This window comes from Girardinichthys multiradiatus, chromosome X (genome assembly GCF_021462225.1).
Source record: "Girardinichthys multiradiatus isolate DD_20200921_A chromosome X, DD_fGirMul_XY1, whole genome shotgun sequence".
NCBI classification, from domain to species: domain Eukaryota; kingdom Metazoa; phylum Chordata; class Actinopteri; order Cyprinodontiformes; family Goodeidae; genus Girardinichthys; species Girardinichthys multiradiatus.
The window spans coordinates 38,055,510-38,075,205 of NC_061817.1; the positions used below are offsets into that span (position 1 = coordinate 38,055,510).

At 41.4% G+C, this 19,696-nt stretch overlaps 1 protein-coding gene across 2 annotated transcripts; it reads right to left on the bottom strand.

The window, feature by feature from the left end:
- Positions 1-7,027: 7,027 nt before the first annotated feature.
- Positions 7,028-19,507, bottom strand: LOC124863461 (phosphatidylcholine transfer protein-like). Of its 2 annotated transcripts, XM_047357836.1 has the most exons (6): positions 19,317-19,507; positions 15,987-16,104; positions 13,484-13,563; positions 13,199-13,370; positions 12,473-12,540; positions 7,028-7,622 (listed from the first exon to the last, which is right to left on the bottom strand). In XM_047357836.1, the coding sequence occupies exons 1-6, from the start codon at positions 19,443-19,445 to the stop codon at positions 7,548-7,550; spliced, it is 642 nt and encodes a 213-aa protein (XP_047213792.1). In that variant the 5' UTR covers positions 19,446-19,507; the 3' UTR covers positions 7,028-7,547. The 2 variants fall into 2 exon arrangements, with proteins under 2 accessions (XP_047213792.1, XP_047213793.1); XM_047357837.1 differs by lacking the exon at positions 12,473-12,540.
- Positions 19,508-19,696: the final 189 nt, after the last annotated feature.

The window sequence follows — 19,696 nt, forward strand, 5'->3', positions numbered from 1 at the left end:
ATTTATCTGACACCAGAATATCACTGCTGTTCCAAACCCTCAGAAAACAGCCAGGAAGCAAATGTTAACCATTATTTAGAATAACTAGACTGATTTAAATGTTCAGCATCACCTACAGGTTTGTTAATTAAACAGACAGAAAACATCAAAGCTGTTCCGAGGGATTTTGGCTTCGAGGTTTACAGAAAATGTTGCAGTAGTGCCCTTTAAAATGTAAACCGCTGCAATGTGAATTATTTTTAAACAAACACAGATTAAGTCCAATCTGATGCTGGATTTGATTTCCAGTTATTTCATGTAGTTTCCCAACTGAACACATAGATCGTATCTCAACTACATCGCCTGAAGGCCTGCTTCACCAGTCATGTTTGTAAGCACATAACCGAAGTACATTTAGATAAAATATCATTTGCTGAGGTACAGTTGACCCCAAAATGTAATTTACGCAACTGAAAATTAGCCGAAGAAATGCGGGAGTAGAGGTAAGAAGAGAGTATTATGAGACTTGCAGCCTGGAGGTGAACATTATCAGCTCATATATCTGATTGGTGGGTTCTTTGCTTGTAAAAATAACTCTTTATTCAAATCAGCACTTATGCACGGGCAGTCTGTAAATATTATTTTAAACTTTAACAGCCAGTGATGGAGCTGGATAGGGCCGACACTTTCCGATGCCCAAAACTGAGCCAGAACTGTGATGAATAAAACTGTGCCTCCACCACCTCACTTTAATACTTTATAAGTGAACTCTACAGAGCAGCAAAGCAGAAAGTTGTACATTTTACAAGCTTTAGGCAGAAACACAAACCTGACGACTATAATAACATATTTCAACATGCAGCTTTACTGTTGCCGCTCCCCAGCCGCGTGCAAACACTGTATTTCATCTGAGAGCTTCTGTAATTGTTCCAAAACCAACAGTCTGGATTTGCATCAGCTCCTGACACCCTGATGTTACAGCTGTTTAACCGTTGTCAACACATTAAATGACCATAACTGTCTTTAATCTATTGGGTTAAAATTAGGTTCGAGTTGAATAGATGCACCTTTATGTCGCTCTGTATGCTTAAAACATATAAAAAGGGCACACAGACTTACTGAAGATCAAGAATCCCCTCAGTGACCAATATCTCCAACAAGAATCTGCTAAAGCACAACACAACTCTGAAAAATGAACTTCCAGATGGAGCCATTATTTTGTTAGCTCTGGCAGACAACGAGGCAACTGGGAAATCTGAGCTGACGTTAAGGCGCTGCGGCAATCCAAGATGCAATCCTCAAATTTTTTTATCTTCCACCTCAGCCCTAGACCCTTCTGCTTCTACATGTTTGCCTTCAACCATATCAGAAGATGCTGATGCTCCCTTCGCCTCCACCTTCCACCTGTGTGTCTCAAGAAGTCAGGTGAAGATGCAACTGGAGAGACAGAATAGGAATAAGGCTGCAGGTCCAGATCATGTCAGCCCTAGAGTCCTGAAGGTCTGTGCAGAGCAGCTCTGTGGGATTCTGCAGCACCTCTTCAACCTTAGCCTGGCCCAGAAGAAGGTTCCGGTGTTGTGGCAGACCTCCTGTCTTGTTCCGGTACCAAAGTAAACTCACCCATCAGTCCTCAATGACAATAGACCTGTTGCCCTGACATCTCACATCATGAAGGTCCTAGAGAGACTCCTGTTGGCCCACCTGAGTAAGCAAACAGTAAACCATCAGGACCTCCTTCAGTTTGCTTATCGCTGTGGAGTTGGAGTTGAAGATGCCATCATACACCTGCTTCAACAAACCCACTGTCATCTGGACAAAGCCACCAGCACTGTGAGGATCATGTTCTTTGATTTCTCCAGAACATTTAACACAATCCAACCTGATTTGCTTTGTCAGAAACTCCAGAAGACTCAGGTGGAGGCCTCAACAATCTCCTGGATCAAAGACTACCTGACAAACAGACCACAGTTTGTGAGACTGAAGGGTTGTGAGTCTAACCAGGTAGTCAGCAGCACAGGAGCACCACAGGGGACGGTACTCTCACCATTCCTTTTCACTCTGTACACCTCAGACTTCCAGTACAAGACAGACTCCTGTCATCTGCAGAAATACTCAGATGATTCTGCAGTCGTGGGGTGGATCAGAGATGGACAAGAAGCTGAGTACAGGAAGGTGGTGGACCACTTTGTGGCATGGTGTGGAAACAATCATCTCATTTTGAACGTGACTAAAACAAAGGAGATGATTGTAGATTTTAAGAGAAACAGGAATAAGTCAAAAACTATTTCTATTATGGGAGAAGTGGAGGTGGTGGAGGAGTATAAATACCTCGGTGTTCACCTGGACAACAGACTAGAGTGGAGATGCAACTGTGAAGCCATCTACAAGAAGGGACAGAGCAGACTGTACTTCTTGAGGAAGCTTAGATCCTTTGGTGTTTGCAGCAAGATGCTGCATATCTTCTATAAGTCTGTTGTGGAGAGTGTGATCTCTTCTACCATCATCTGCTGGGGAAGCAGCATCAGAGCCAGAGACTTAAAAAAGCTCAACAAGCTGATAAAGAAGGCTGGTTCTGTTCTGGGGACTCCTCTGGAACCTCTGGAGATCATTGTGGAAAGAAGGATTCTTCATAAAATGAAGAACATTATTGAGAACCCTGAGCATCCTCTTCATGAGACTGTCCTACAACAACAGAGTGTCTTCAGTCAGAAGCTTCTTCAGATCTGCTGTAAGACGGAGCGCTACAGGAGATCCTTCCTGCCCACAACCATCAGCATCTACAACGGCTCTTTGAAGAAACCTTCATAATATGAGCTACAACAACATTTCATTTCCCTTTGGGATTAATAAAGTATTTTTGAATTGGATTGAATGACTTTCTACAGGTAATTAGCTCTGTATATTACCAATCAAACCAGCCCTACTCTGACACACAGTGAGCAGCCAACAAACCTATTTTCTTCCATGTGTGGGACTGGCAGCAGAAGGTCCCAATACTGAATGTTTTTCACAGAAATATGTTCCAGGAGGTACAAAGTGACATTAAAGTGAGATCTGAGCATCTGATGTGTGTCTGTGCAACATATGTTCTTTACAGACAAACCCAATGCCAAGAAGGGAAGACATCAGCAAGTGTTTATGCCCACCTTATGGCCTTTTTAAAACTATCTGGAGTCAGTTTTACAGATAAAAAATATTAATTTGACACAGATGTCAATCTTTTCAGGAGTGTAAAGAAATATCCAAGTAATTCTCAGAGAAATACCCAACAGCTCCATCCGAGACTTCACAGGCCCCAGTTAGCATGATGAAGGTTAAAGTTTGGTTGGAGGGCAGATGATGTAGGCTTGTTTTGCAGCCACAGACCCTTAAACTCCTCTGTGTCCAAGGCCATCTATAAAACAACTGGACCTTGGTCCAAACAGTCATGTTATCAACCAATATTGTATAAAAAAAATGAATTGAGATGTAAAAAGTAACTTAACGTTGCCATGACAACAAGAGGAAGGTGGGTATGCCGATATTAAAACCTGGTGACCACACAGTAAAATGAGCTTCTTGATCATTGAGCACCTTTTCATTCAGTTAGTCTTTAGCCTTCGACCCAAAGCTGATAAAACATCCATCTGATAAAAAATAAAAAATGTTTTTTTCCACTTGCACACATCATATATGTTCAGCTACTTCAGACCTAAACATAAAGATTTTTATTATGTAGTTACACTATTTATGTTTTTATGCCATTTTTTTATCCTCAACAATTCAATAGAGGCAAAACATAAAAATGCCATATTTTCCAAACTAAGCCTTGACTCGGCTAATTATTGATAACAACACTGATTTTGACGCATTATTAGTTTTGTCCATAAAAAACAAACAAAATGAATATATGTTTAGATTGTTGTGGAAACATAGATGAAGCAACAACAAATTTCATCCGTTAATCCAGATCTAATCTGACAACATTAAAGACATTAAAATAAAGACTCGTTTCATTCCACCGTGTAAAATGGACCAACACCGTTTTCTGCTCCTACGACCTGTTCCCGGTCAGTGTCTCCCTTCTAACTGCAGGGGGCGCAGTAACATCACAGATAGGAATGAGCCGTCAGCCCCTTCAGGGCCTTTTTAAACCTTATACACGTTCAAATGTTTTTCTTGATGTCAAATTCTTATCTTTGTTCTACTTTTTAAACATTATTCTATTATTCTTTATTTCAAAACCAATAAAACCTTAATTTTTCTGTCTCACCTGTTTAGTTTATTTATGTATTTCAAATCTAGTTGGAATTATTATTATTATTAATTATTATTATTATCACCACTATGTGTTGGATTCTTCCTATTCTCATTTGATATCTTTGTTTGCTCATTTTCCATGTTTTTAGGCCATTTCTTAAATGACCTAAAATGAGGCTGAGGGAGAAAACGGGGCCCTCTAACTGGCCTGGAAGTGCAGGTATGACTATAAATAAAAATCATCTGTAACAGATTTTCAGGAGTTTAACCAATTTTCCTATTTTTCTGTCCTCACTTTAGGTTAGAGCTTTAACACCTGCACATGGATAAATTCAGCTAACTGCTTTGTTTTTCACTGTGAAACTATAATCAACGTTTAGAGTTTTATGTCTGATCTGTCACTTATTAGCTTAACAGAACAGGAAAACTAATTTAACTAACCCCGTTGCTAGGGGTGGTTGACCCCTTTGCTAGGTGTGGTTGACCCCCATTGCTAGGGGTGGTTGACTGTGACACTGTCTCTAAGAGCTGTGATTCGGTGTTGAAAAAAACAAAAAAATAAAACAAACTCCTAACAATCAATGGAGAAAAATTAACCAATGATAGAATTTGACTGGATTCAGAAATGTCTGACTCATGATGATAAAACTTAGCAAGATTAAATTAATTGTCCCACAGCATTAAATAATATTAAAATTCTGCATTTTACTGTGATTGCCTTCTTGTATAATGAGGTTTAGTTAGGTAAAATGACCAAAACAAAACTGATAAAGGTGAAACGCTGGGGATCACATGCACAGCCTGGAATTTAACTTATTGTGACCTTTTTTTTTTATCTCTGGACCTAGAAAACGCTGTTATGAGTCACAATGGTCGAAGTGGACGTCCACTCTAGCTGGTGGGCCATCCAGTTTATGGCGCCGTTAGAAATGGTCCATCCGGTGCGCCGGGTGACAAATGATGCGCACCCTGTGTTTTCATCTCTCTGATTCAGGTAATTAGCAGAGCACCTGTTGGACATCCAGGCGGTCTTTTTCTCGCTGCAGTCAAACGTCTCATGTTAGCAAAACTAGTTTAGAATTTAAGGAAATCCTGTACATTTAATCTGGGGGAATCTTTCTCCAGTTATTCCAGGTTCAGGGAGGGAGCAGCAGCCTGGTGGAATTAGTGGTTCAGCTCACTTTGACTTCCTGGAATAACGAACTAGTTTATCCTCAAAACTCACTCCTTCCGTCTGTATTCAAGGAGTTAGTCTGAACAAAAGAACTGGTAGTGAACATAGAGCAGAGTGTAGTTCTTACCTACAGCAGCACCACCGTCAGGTCGAGACAAGGCACCATGAATCCAATGCGCATGCGTGATTGGAAACGCCTGAAACCCCATTGTTTGTTAGATAGATAGATAGATAGATAGATAGATAGATAGATAGATAGATAGATAGATAGATAGATAGATAGATAGATAGATAGATAGATAGATAGATAGATAGGCCATGTTTTTGGGGCAGAAAAAAATTAAACATTTTTCACCATTAATGTGTATTTTTCTATATCCTGTAAAAGTCGACTGAAAAAATTATTAGATAAAAAAAACAACAATCTGCATAACTGAAGGTTCCTCTTTCACTGTCACCTGTCTGCCAGATGCAAGTTAATTATTCCAGATATCCTTTCTGAGCAAAGCTTCCATGGCACATGTAAGCAACCAGCTTCTTCATATGATATGCCGGTTATGCCAAGGAAGTACATGGAAAAACCAAAATAAAAAATATATACAGTAATAATTAATAAATCAGAATATTGTTGAAAATGCATTTATTTCAGTAACTCCATCAGTGAAACACATTGTATAGATTAATTCCACACAGACTGATGTTTTCAAGAGTTTATTTCAGTGAATTATGATGATTTTCTGCTTCCAGTCAATGAAAACATTTAATATTAGAAGATTAGAATATGTATGGTCTATATATACAATTCACAGCAAATGTGAATAAAAGTGTGCACAAGTGTTACATATAGGGTGTGTGAAGCTGTTGGCTACGATGACATTTGACTATTCATGAAAAAAGGGATCCTAATTACATAAACAAAATTGTTATTTCTATTACTTTTCAAAAACATTAGGTATATATATATATATATGCAGTTAAAGGTGTTGGTCGAACATTTTCTGAATAAAACTTTCAGTGAATCAGTCCACTATGCCTTTCTGGGAAGCAAAAAGTTGATCACCTCGCTTCCTCTGCTGCTGCACAGCCATGGATGTTCTGTGCATCATGGAGAATAACCTCATGATCCAGGTTCTGTCTCCAGGTCAGATATCAGTCTTTAGAGCTTATTTTGGTGGTTTCACATAAATCTAAGTAGAAATAGATTCGTGTATATATACAACATTTGCACCAACACGGCTCATTAATGATTTAATGAAGCATTTTTAGCTTAGATGAATTGGATCATTTGCACAGAAACCACAGTAAAAAGTCATTTGGTTTCATTAGAGAAAAGGCACAAGCAGTTGATGGTTTTGTTGGAATCAGAAGAAAAAATTTATTTTAATTTCCAGAACCAGAAAGGTCACAGAACTTAAGTTTCCCCTTTAAAGGCACATCTTTCCTGATGATGTCTTTAATTGTTCCTGCAAATGATGAGAAGAAAAACCAATGCACATAGAAGTAGGTTTCCTCCTTAACATGTAAAGCCATAGATGCTCTGTAAATAGCTAATTTACCAGTAAGCTCCAGACCTTTATGATAGAGGTCATATATTTTTCAGAAAATCCGGTGGAAAGAATAAACAAGAAGCACCAGTGAATTTACATTACATGCATTTTTATTAACACAACTACACTTCATTCATTATCACAATACCAGTGAATCGTAATAGTAAAAGATCCCAATGGGCTCAAGCTTAAAATATATTGCATCAGTCTGATTCAACACGAACTGTAAACAATTACAAACCAAGACAAAGTCATGAAATCATGTCCAAAGAGAGGCAGATTGTTTAAGCAAATACAGCCAAACAGAATGATTAACATTTTCAAATCTTCAAAACAGTCGATTAAAAGAAAATATCCCCAAATGTTCCCAAATGCCAAAGAGAGCGGAGTGCATGATTATTGACATGGGTAACTCAGCACATCAGAACATAATTGATTGACATCAGCCCTTCAATGAGGGCGGCCAGTCCAGCACATCATGCCCGAGTAAACAGGAAGAGCTGCAAAAAACAACATGCCACATTCCCCCCGAACACAACCCTAGAACCCCCCCGTCCCAAAGAGAAAACAGAGCTGCAAGAAAACTCATCAAAGCTCTTCAGCTGCACTCATTTCCTCTCGCAGTATGTTTTGTAATTGCTACAAGCCATCTGCAAATCCTTAATGAAGCCTGGGACCCCGCTCTGGAAGGGAAAACAAACAAAAAACACATACATTAGTCAGGGAGATAAGCCAATAAGACCCACCTAGGAGGGGCAGCAAAAAGGGAACCATTGACGTCAGTCTGCAACACATCAGTAAACAAAAACGAAGGAGAATCATAAAGCAAAGGGAGGGACAGAGAGCGCCCAGAGGCCCAATAACTCAGGGTCATGTATACTAGAGAAAACTAGATTAGGGATGTGAGATTGAAAAGGTTTTCTTATTAGAGAAGATTTCCCCCAAAAAACATCTAAACAACCAAAGAAGCTTGAATTTATTCTGCGTGACAGAGAGAGAAACCAGGCTAAACTAGAAAAATGCTGGAAATGTACAATTTTAATTCAAATTAACTAAGGAGAAAAACAACAACACATCTGGTTTTCTTATAAACAAGTTTAATTTCACAAAACAACAAATCTTCATTTGATACTTTTTAAAGAGTAACTAAACCCGAAGTAAAAGCATAACTCCACCCGCTGACCATAGTGGGCGGTGCCAAGAGACACTGAGGCGGGGCCAAATGTGGGGTTGAGCAGAGGAAGTTAAGTGGGGGTGTGGTCAGGAGGACAAGGGAAAGTGGCAGCTAGCTTAATTTGACATATAGAAACATGGAGAGTGACTGAGCGACACTGGTAGTTTCACTACAGATAGATCTTTGAGGTAGAGGATTTTTAACCCCCCTCATCATCTGAGGTTGAGGGAAGCTTTATAGAGCCCAGCGGGCCCGAGCCTTACCAGTTGGAGCAGCTGGCTCAGGGCACTGACTCAGCGATGCCTGAAGCCGGCGCTGGTGAGGCAGTGGAGAACAGAATGGGTCCAGTTTCTGAATGATGTCAGCAGCATCAGTGCTAACATGGGCTAACGTTCAAAGCAGTAACAAACTTTCAGAAAGCTTACATATACATGTAGATTTATATTATCTAAAGTAGTGGATATGATCGAAGGTATAAAGCATAAAACACTATGATCAATGCTCGCAGGTCCAAGTTCTGACTCGGTTCGGGGGCGTGGGTCTGAGTGAGATGGTTTAATACCTGAATGCCTGGGCTTTGATGTAGACATGGACCAAGCTGTAGTGTCTGGACCAATAGGAAAATTCAACTGCAGTAGCCACCGTTCAACCCAAAGAGGGCAGCACTAAGACGATTTTAGGACAAATACTGCAGAATTAAAGTTTGGATAAGTTTGCATAAAAATATATTCAAAACATTGCACAATAACAAAACAATAGCACCATTAAGGCCCAATTTATATATATAGTTTATCTGCAAAGAAAGTTGATATGGGGTTAGTTCCACTTTAACATAAACCTTTCTTGGCCCATTTTAACCGATTAAATAGATATTAAACTGGTGGTTTCTCGTACTCGTACTCGTCGTCTTCCGCTTATCCGGGACCGGGTCGCGGGGGCAGCAGACTCAGTAGAGACGCCCAGATGTCTCTCTCTCCAGACACCTCCTCCAGTTCCTCCGGGGGGAGCCCAAGGCGTTCCCAGGCCAGCCGAGAGACATAGTCCCTCCAGCGTGTCCTGGGCCGTCCCCTGGGCCTCCTCCCGGTGGGACGTGCCTGGAACACCTCCCGAGGAAGGCGTCCAGGAGGCATCCGATATAGATGCCCGAGCCACCTCAACTGGCCCCTCTCGATGTGGAGGAGCAGCGGCTCTACTCCGAGCTCCTCCCGGATGGCCACCCTACGGAGGAAGCTCATTTCAGCCGCTTGTATCCGGGATCTCGTTCTTTCGGTCATGACCCAAAGTTCATGGCCATAGGTGAGGGTAGGAACGTAGACCGACCGGTAAATTGAGGGCTTTGCTTTTCGGCTCAGCTCTCTCTTCACCACAACGGACCGGCACAGCGCCCCATTACTGTGGCAGCCGCACCGATCCGTCTGTGGATCTCCCGCTCCATTCTTCCCTCACTCGTGAACAAGACCCCGAGATACTTAAACTCCTCCACTTAAGGCAGGAACTCCCCTCCAACCTGAAGAGGACAAGCCACCCTTTTCCGGTCGAGTACCATGGCCTCGGACTTGGAGAAGCTGATCCTCATCCCAGCCGCTTCACACTCGGCTGCGAACCGCCACAGCGCATGCTGTAGGTCTTGGCTAGAGGGGGCCAGCAGCACCAGGTCATCTGCAAAAAGAAGAGATGAAATCCACTGGTCCCCAGACCAGACCCCCTCCGGCCCTTGTCTGCGTCTAGAAATCCTGTCCATAAAAGTTATGAACAGGACCGGCGACAAAGGGCAGCCCTGCCGGAGTCCAACATGCACCGGGAGCAGGTCCGACTTAGTGCCGGCAATGCGGACCAAACTCCTGCTCCGCTCGTACAGGGACCGGATGGACCCTAATAAAGGGCCACCGATTCCATACTCCTGGAGCACCCCCCACAGGGCATCACGAGGGACACAGTCGAATGGTGGTTTCTATGCCTTGTAAATGATTGGTCTTTATGTTCTTTTAGTTTTCCAACATTCAGTCACCTTCATATACAGGGGTTGGACAATGAAATCGAAACACCTGTCATTTTAGTGTGGGAGGTTTCATGGCTAAATTGGACCAGCCTGGTAGCCAGTCTTCATTGATTGCACATTGCACCAGTAAGAGCAGAGTGTGAAGGTTCAATTAGCAGGGTAAGAGCACCGTTTTACTCAAAATATTGAAATGCACACAACATTGTGGATGACATACCAGAGTTCAAAAGAGGACAAACTGTTGGTGCACGTCTTGCTGGCGCATCTGTGACCAAGACAACAAGTCTTTGTGATGTATCAAGAGCCACGGTATCCATGGTAATGTCAACATACCACCAAGAAGGACAAACCACATCCAACAGGATTAACTGTGGACGCAAGAGGAAGCTGTCTGAAAGGGATGTTCGGGTGCTAACCCGGATTGTATCCAAAAAACATAAAACCACAGCTGTCCAAATCACGGCAGAATTAAATGTGCACCTCAACTCTCCTGTTTCCACCAGAACTGTCCGTCGGGAGCTCCACAGGGTCAATATACACGGCTGGACTGCTATAGCCAAACCTTTGGTCACTCTTGCTAATGCCAAATGTCGGTTTCAATGGGGCAAGGAGCGCAAATCTTGGGCTGTGGACAATGTGAAACATGTATTGTTCTCTGATGAGTCCACCTTTACTGTTTTCCCCACATCCGGGAGAGTTACGGTGTGGAGAAGCCCCAAAGAAGCCAATACACACAGCAAGACTGGTGAAAGATTGGTTTGATGAACATGAAAGTGAAGTTGAACATCTCCCATGGCCTGCACAGTCACCAGATCTAAATATTATTGAGCCACTTTGGGCTGTTTTGGAGGAGCGAGTCAGGAAACGTTTTCCTCCACCAGTATCACGTAGTGACCTGGCCACTATCCTGCAAGAAGAATGGCTTAAAATCCCTCTGACCACTGTGCAGGACTTGTATATGTCATTCCCAAGACGAATCGACGCTGTATTGGCTGCAAAAGGGGGCCCTACACCATACTAATAAATTATTGTGGTCTAAAACCAGCTGTTTCAGTTTCATTGTCCAACCCCTGTAGGTTTAAGCAGTAAAACATTTTAATGGTGAATGTGTTTAAACTGAGCCATCATGGGACAAACAGTACAGTCTGGTGCATACAACCAGACGAAGAACATGTTAGTCAAATGTAAATTCTGCTATCCTCCAGAAGAAGAAATGCATGTATATTTTGCCCTCTCTGTTAAGTGCCTTGGCACTATCTTAAGCACTTCACACCAAAGCAATGCAAGCCTGGCTGGCATACAGTAGCTTGAAGTCTTGTTTTAAAACAACAGTCTTAAAATGTTTAGGCACCTTTGCAGCTGCAGCAAAAAGTCAGGTGGAAATATGGCAAGCCAAAGGGGTCAAAGTTCTTGTGCTTTGCAATGCCTGGTGATGTCCAACAGCACAGTGAGAAAGGGCACTAGACGTTTAATACAACCAGACACTAAGTAGACATCCCCAGAGACTAACAAGTGCCACCTGGCAAGTAAATGGTGACTCCATGCAAGAGACACATCTTCAACATTTCAACATTTTTGACTGACAAACAACCACAAGGGCACAAAGTAAAAGCTCAGAGACCAAGTGTGCCTTGTTGAACATAACCTGTTATATTACACCCTCCTTGGTAACAAAGATGGTTGGTTTAAGGGTTATTTCCAGCTCTAAATAAGTAAAAGGAAACCAAACATTTGGCTTTATTTTCTGGCTGACTGCAGTGTCATGGTTCAGATTAATGCATTTAATTATTTAACCATCTGTGTCTGAAATAAGACAGCCTTCTTGGTATCTTCTATTTTAAAGAAACTGCACAGAGACAAGTCACACTTACTCACACAGAAGAAGACAGAAGCGAGTTTCAGACAAAAATGAGAGACCTGAGAAGAATGTCTTCTATGACTTAAATGTCTTACAGAAGAATAATAAGTTACACAAAAATAAGGTAACGGTTGTTTAAACTGACTTGAAAAAAACCTTGTTTTTTCAAGTGTGTTCAATAGTATAGTCTATAGGTGGAAATGCTTTGTGCATAAAGTGTGACTCACAAAAATAAGTGCCTTTATCAGATTATTCTTTTCCTATTTCATGTCTTCTCTGTTTTGCTCAGCATGTTGAGCTCTTCCCATTTCTCCTGCAATCCCTCATGAGGAAACATTCCCATATAAGACCATGGCCAACAAGACACCTGTACAGGCATGAGAGCATGTTTCCCTCAGGATTTCATCGTTTCTTTCTGCATGGTTATTTTACAACTCCACAGCTGGTGAACATTCCTGTCAGACGACTTTGATCACACCATATAAAACATGACCGCACCCACCTTCGCTGCCCAGTTCACCAGCCAGGTAGGAATCATTCCCCCAGGGTTGTCAAAGTAGTTCAAGAACACTGAAACAAAGCACAAGATTGGTTCTCTCACAAGGGCTTCAATTACTAACTGGCTCAACAAAAAAATCCAGAATGGGAAATTATTAAATGGATAACCTAAATATTCAACACGAGCTTAGAGAATAAAAATTAATTCAAAGTTGAAGCAAAACATAACAAATTCACCGTGGCATCACCAAGGAATACAGTAAAAGAAAGAAATCTGAAGAATTACACAAAACATCCAAAACAGATTTAGTATTAGATTTAATGTAAAATGAGTGCTGATCTCTAATTTCCTGGGGGCCAAAAACAATGACTTGTCTTCTAGCCATCCACTAATTGGTTCATACATCTGACATAAATATAAAGTAGATACAAGGCGATGTTCTCTGTGAGACTCCATCATCTAAGATGAGACACTGAATAGAATTGACCCCAAAACAGAACCTTCAGGAATCCCAGAAATAATTTTAGTTTGCTTAGATTTGATCTATTAAAACATCAAATAATGGTGTTAAGGATTTTGACAGGTGAGTGATAATTATCAGAGTATTTAGGGAAAAGTGGTGAAAAAAGACAAAAGAAATCTAAAGTTGTCATCACAAAATGTCAGTTTTTGCTCAACAGTATCAGACTGTCCATTACTTTGTTCTGTATTATTCAGCCAGTTAGTCACCTTTAGTGCCACTGGCTCCATCGCTCTCCATGGCGACGCTCTGCTTGTAGTCCTTCACCCTCAGCACACCTTTCTTCTCTGCACATGCCGTCTCCGCTGAGCTTCTGGCCAGGATCACCCAGATCTTTCGGCCATCTACGTCCAGGTCTCTCCGCTCCCTTATGTACACATACTGAGGTTTAAGTAGTTGGGGAATATGGTCCACTGAATTAGATTCCATAAAATGAACCTAATTATAAAACAACAAAGGAGGTCATGTGTTTGGTTTTGAGAACTAAAGGATACATCTCTGTTTGACAGAGGAAACGGGTACTTCACTTCCCAGTAGATCGCTGTTTGTCCACCAAAGTCCTTCTCATAGAGCTCTGAATGAACAAAAATGACAAAAGTTTAATAAAACAGCATCTAAACAGTAGAAATCTACTAAACTGCTCCAAGATTATTTAAAAGGTGTGTGAAGCTCTGATAATCTGAGGGGAGCACATCTATCCTGGCAGCCAAAGAAAGAAGAGATTTTGTTTGATCAACTTCTCAGCATTTTATCTGCATAAAATGGTGAAGCTGTTGTGATTTCATGAAGAAGACACAGTAGATTGCAACGCTAAAGCTGCAGCCATTATGTGCAGCTTGCTTCATTACTTAACTAGTCTTGGTTTTCTTGCTCCAGTTATTGCTGTTTTCACTCCTGAATGCTCACCTTCCCGTGTTGATAATTAAGTTTGTGTATCTTGAAACTCTTTGCCCCTACAGCCAGATTGAGACGCGGGGGAATTGGAGCGCCGGGTCCCTTCCCTCGCCTGCAACCCGACTCCCACAGCAGCAGCCAAGTTAAGGTGGTTCTGGCATCTAGTCAGGATGCCTCCTACGTGCCTCCTTTTGGAGGTCTTCCAGATATGTCACACTGAGAGGACACCCAGAGTCAGAACCAGAACTCGCTGGAGGGCTTTGTGATTCCCCAGAATGAGCTGGACAACATGACTGGGAAGAGGAATGTCCGGGTTTCCCTCCTGGCCCTGTTACCCTTATGACCTGGATAGGTGAAAGTTGATAGATGGAAGGACAGACTGAGTTTTTTCATTATTTTATTACTATTTATACGGTTTTCTCTGCTTCTGCGGTGATTTTAGTCTTTGTCTTCTCAGGTGCCTTCAGTTCTTTGTCCGGCCACCTCCTTTCATTTCTACATTGTTCCATTTTGGGTTTTTTCTACTTCATTTTCTAAACTATTTTGTTTTTATGTACCTAACCATGTTATGGTTAGGTACATAAAAACAGGTGACTGTGGCTCAGTAGGAAGAGTCTTGCAATCAGAAGGTTGTGGGTTCGATTCCAGCTTCCTCCTGCCATGTGTTGTTGTGCCCCTGGGCAAGGCACTTAACCTCAAGTTGCCTACCGATCTGCGTATCGGTGTATGAATGTGTGAGTGCAATTGGTTGAATGTGGCTCTAGTGCAAAGCGCTTTGAGCGGTCTGTATGACTGGAAAAGCGCTATATAAGTTCAGTCCATTTAACATGTCACTTTTTTTGGCGAGAAGGTTCATTTTGTTTCTGTTGTCACTGTTCACTGTTTTGGACGATTCTTAATAACGACCCAGTGTTCTGAATTGTCTGAGTATTTTAAAGAGCTCATGACGTGTTTTATTTTTGTTTTGTGCCAAACCCATTTAATGTACTTAATCTTATTATAATCTGACCTGAACACACTATTCCAGACAAGCTCCTGTAGGACTTCGGAAACTCTACAAGTTTACGTTTGTGATGGTAGGACAGAAAATGCTTTTTCCTGGCATGCTGATGAGGAACCCAATATGTTAACACCTATTTTGTCCTCCTCACCATCCTCCTCATTGTCTTCTTCACTGTCCTCCTCAGTCTTGTTTGTCTCACTTCCAGTAGTTTTAATCTTTTTACCCATTTCTCTGTAGATATGCGAACTTTTAGAACAGCAGCATACTTTGGCACAAGAGTCCAAAATTGTTAAACATGAAGTTATTAAAGTGAATTATTTCAATTCTGATCTGTGGAAACCAAACGTTTAACTATTCCAGTCATGGTCCTGCTTCGCTAAGCAAACCGACTCCAAAGTGAATCCGAAAGGTCTGCAGCTGAGCTGTTAGTCATGGAGGCTCAGTTAAAAACACAGTTTCTAAATATAATAGAGAATACATTTTATGAGAAATCTTTTTAAAAATACCTTTAACCTTTTGATGTCATTTAAGGCAACAAGACAGATGGCACCTCAAACAGAACTAAATGAATCATTTCCACAAATTTACTAGACTTTAAAAGTCAAATAGACGATACAATAAAACCTCTGTTGCCACTGCAGCACAGTCGGAAACTACACATTTGATGACACGTGTGTGTATGTATGTGTGTGTGTGTGTGGTGGGCCCTGACATGTCCTTTGGATCCAGCATTGGTAATGCATCTATGAGGTTCTGGTGTCTTCAGACTGTCGGACGCTCCAGTTACTGACAGATAACGCTGCTGCGGCTTCTGTTACGCCCTCTGCTGCCCACCTTAACAAATCAAACCATTTACAGCCTCATCGCTGGTCTGCAGGTCAAAACTGGACCATTCCTTCCTCTCCTGATAGAACCTGTCGCTACAGCTACAGCATGTTACCTGCTTGTTTCTGCAGATGTGCCAAGACAAGAATGTTAGAAAGAACAGACACACATGAAAATGGCTGTAACCAGTAGTAAGATGATGATTTCTGAGACAATGAAGATGCTTCTGAGAGAGAACAGGAGTGAACTTCACCTCACCGGGTTTTTTTGTTTACCTTTTACATATCCATCCCAATGTTTCCGATACATCAAGTCCATGTAGACATCTGCACAAAGCTCTGGGGTGCAGCCTCCAAGAGCACCAAAGACTTTGTACTCATAAAGTCCAGTTTCCTGCAAACAGTACATGAAAGTTCTGTCTTCCAACTGCAGGCCAAATGCCACACCCACACTGTGAACAACTAAACCCAAACCACTCAGCTGTGATCAGAACTGGGCTGCATCGCTCCTTTTTCTCTCTCCGGCAGGGGAGAAGTTCTTGGATTTACTTCATCAGGTTCAGATAAACAGATTTTATTTTTTATTATATTTTACAGCACTGAAAAAACATTAATTAGAATAATTTTATTTTATTTTATTTATAGCTTGCCTGGAAAATACAGGATCTGTACAACAGTTTTATTTTATTTTTTTATTTCCTTTTTTGCCAAAGATTTAATGTCTGAAACTGAAACTCTTTAGGTTACCTGGAGCTGACATTATTGTCCTCTTATTAATAGCATAGTGCATTTTAAAAACTAATTGATGGTAAACCTATCTGAATAGTTGGAGCTGGAGTAAAGCTGCCTAACTACCCCTCAAAGGTTCTGTAAGGTTAAGTAAAAGCAAGGGAAATAAAATCCTGCTTACAGGTAATAAAAACCCACAAATCAGCTTGTTGAAAACACTTAATATTACAACAAAAAAAATAAGAAATGTTGGGTTGTTTCCTCTTCAATCATAGCGAAGGCTGCTGACATGACAGTTGTCCAGCAGACAGTCACTGACGCTGGGATGGGAAGCCATCAAAGCTCATTGCCGAAGAAGCTGGCTGTTCACAGAGTGCTGCATCCAGCTTTAATAATGGAAAGTTGAGTGAAAGGAAAATCTGTTAGAAATCAGTGCACATGCTCTTCATGCATATTGATCTGATGTGATATTCTAATTTTCTGACAAACTGAATTTTGGGTTTTCATTAACTGTAAACAAAACGCTCGACATGGATCACTTTGTCCAATGACTATTTAGGAGTTTCACTTTCTCAACTGAATTACTAAAGCAAATGTTTACTGAAATAATTCTGCAGAAAATAAAGCGATGTGGTCTTAATTATAGGGATTTATCGCCCACCCAATTACAATGATCTGTTCATTTCGGAGTTTTCAGACTTTTTGACAAGTTTTATTGCTCATTATGAAAGGATTCTCATAGTGTGGGACTTTAATATTCACTTCTGTTGTGAGGCTAAACCCCTGGTTAAAGACTTCTTGAATATAACTGATTCCTTAAATCTCACAACTTGTGTCTGGGCCAACAAGTTTGGGCCACACCCTGGACCTTGTTTCGGGCCTCGATGAGCTGGTGACTGAAAACTGTGCTTTACCTATTTTAGATCATTCAGTAATTGTATTTGATACTTTATTTCCTCTGGTTTCTGGAAGGGAAAAATGCAACACAGGTCAGCCTAAAAAAGAACCCCACACCCTGGCTTAATGTGGAACTCCTGAACCTGAGGTGAATCTGTAGAGAAGCCAAGCGTTGCTGGAGATGTTCTAGATGAGAAGTATTTCTAACGCCTGGTGATGTCTTCAGCTAAAGCAACCTAAATTTAAACTTTTCCATAAGGGTAAACCAACCACGCAGTTTAAATTTGACAGCCAATGACTTTCTTACATTTTTCAGACATGGGGCCGTAACACCGAGAAACCAGATTTCTGTCGGTAGTTCGTCAGATTACTCAGCTGCTTCACCCGCTGCTGCTGGTCAAGGGTTCTTTGACTTCCAGGTTTTCTCCCTGTCTGGATTACCTGCAGTTTTTATGCAGCTCGATGTACAACCTGTCTCTAGGACCCTCTGCCAGCCTGGGCCATAAAGGAACTGTGGTCAGTATTAGGACCATATGTTTTTATTAAATACCTCATTGATTAGTTGAGTCTTCCCTGCTTGCTTTAAATCAGCTGTGGTAAAACCAATCCTGAAGAAGCCTGGACTAGATGTCTACTCAGTTGCAAACTATGGACCCATTTCACAACCATCGTTTCTGTCTAAGGTCTTTGAAGAAGTTGTTTCCAAGCAGTTTCCTGACTATTTGTAACCAAATAATCAGTTTGATCTTTTTCAAGTCTGCTTTTAGATCTAACCACTCCACTGAAACAGCATTAGTCAAAGTGGTTAATGATCTGTTGGTAAACGCAGACAATGATCTTATTTCTGCTTTACTACTACTAGATCTCAACCCTGCTTTTAGAGGTCTGCCACTGGGTTAGAGAGTGGCTGCTTGCAATTTAACCCAAACTGGCAAATATGAGCACCTTACTCCAGTATTGTTATCTCGTCATTGGTTACATTGTCAGGTCCCAGCAGATTTTAAAGTCTTCCTGCTTACCTACAAGGATCTAAATGGTTTGGTGCCTGTTGCATTTGTACGAGCAGCCCCGTGCTCTCTGATCTCAGGCTTCTGGCCTTTCAACTGGTCCTGCTGCTAGAAGAAAACCTGTTGGGGAGCACTTTCTCTCCTTCCGTGACCCATTTTTGTGGAACAGTCTCCTTCAAGTTAAAAGGCAGCCATGTTCTGTGGAGGTTTTTAAAGCTAAGCTGAAGACCCACTTGTTCACCTTAACTTGAGCATCTTATTCTTATGCCTACTGTTTTACTGCTTCCTTTGGTGTTTCCTTGTTTTAATTGTTGTAAACAGCACTGTTCTTATTATTATTATTCTGTTTGTGAATATTTATAGCAGTTTCACTGCTCTGTTTGCATCTAAACTAGATTCAGTTTAAAAACCTGATCTAAGAGGTCAAAAACCAAAAAAACGACCCTTACTTGACTTTGGAGCAAGTGTGTTTCGATCATTTGGGCTCTCAGTAATTTAAAGAAACAAAACGATCAATGAGTTTAATAAACTCAAGTTGTGATGCTGTAAATGAAGGATTAAAGGTGTTATTTAAAAATAAATCACATTTTAGATCAATTATTTATCTTTAAGATGAATAAATAAGTATTAAACTCAAACACTTTTCCATACCCAGTGTTTTTTCCATTTCCTATTTAACCAGTCGTGGAAAATGTAAAAAAAAAAAAAAGAAATCCTGACTTTTCTAGGCTGGGCAGGAACTCTGCTGAACTGGTTTCTGAAGGAGTGAAATCAGGACGCTGTTTCCGGAGTTTTCCACCTCTGGCCGCTAGGACCTCACATCTGACGCGTTATTTGGTAATAAAAGCATTCATGAAAACATGATGATGTTTTAGAAGGGCAGGGATGGGAGAACATCTGCTGCAGGTTCTGCTGCAGATGTTCTGCAGAGGACCCAGTCCCTCCACAAGCAGACTGCCGCAGGTTTTCCTACCTTATCGTAAAGCCGGTGGATCTGGACTTCCATCGTCTCGGTGAAGAGCTCCCAGCCTCCATCCAGCTGCGGCTCGTCCAGCTCCTTCCAGGCGCGCTGGAACTCCTCATCACTGAACTGCAGTGACATGACGGCTCAGCTCCTCGGACAGCGGCCGCCAGCTGAGCTGTCAGCCCGGAAACAACAACGCAGCTTCCGCCTAAAAACACCAAAATAAAAGCTCGACACATATATGCCTCAGTGCCAAGTTCAGGCTGTTTTCTGTTCAGGTGCCAAGCTTGCATTCACCATAATGTGCCCCATAAAGCCCCAAGGTTAAGATTTTCAGGAAATTTGAATGTCAGACCTTACCACTGTTAAAGTCATCTTACAGCCTACAC

Excerpts from the sequence above, each read along its gene's own strand:
- LOC124863461 (XM_047357836.1), bottom strand. The coding sequence starts at position 19,445 with ATGTCACTGCAGTTCAGTGATGAGGAGTTCCAGCGCGCCTGGAAGGAG. Across the intron at positions 16,105-19,316 it reads TCCACCGGCTTTACGATAAG|GAAACTGGACTTTATGAGTA; the intron begins GTAGGAAAACCT and ends TACTGTTTGCAG. Across the intron at positions 13,371-13,483 it reads TTCCTCTGTCAAACAGAGAT|TATGTGTACATAAGGGAGCG; the intron begins GTATCCTTTAGT and ends CTTAAACCTCAG.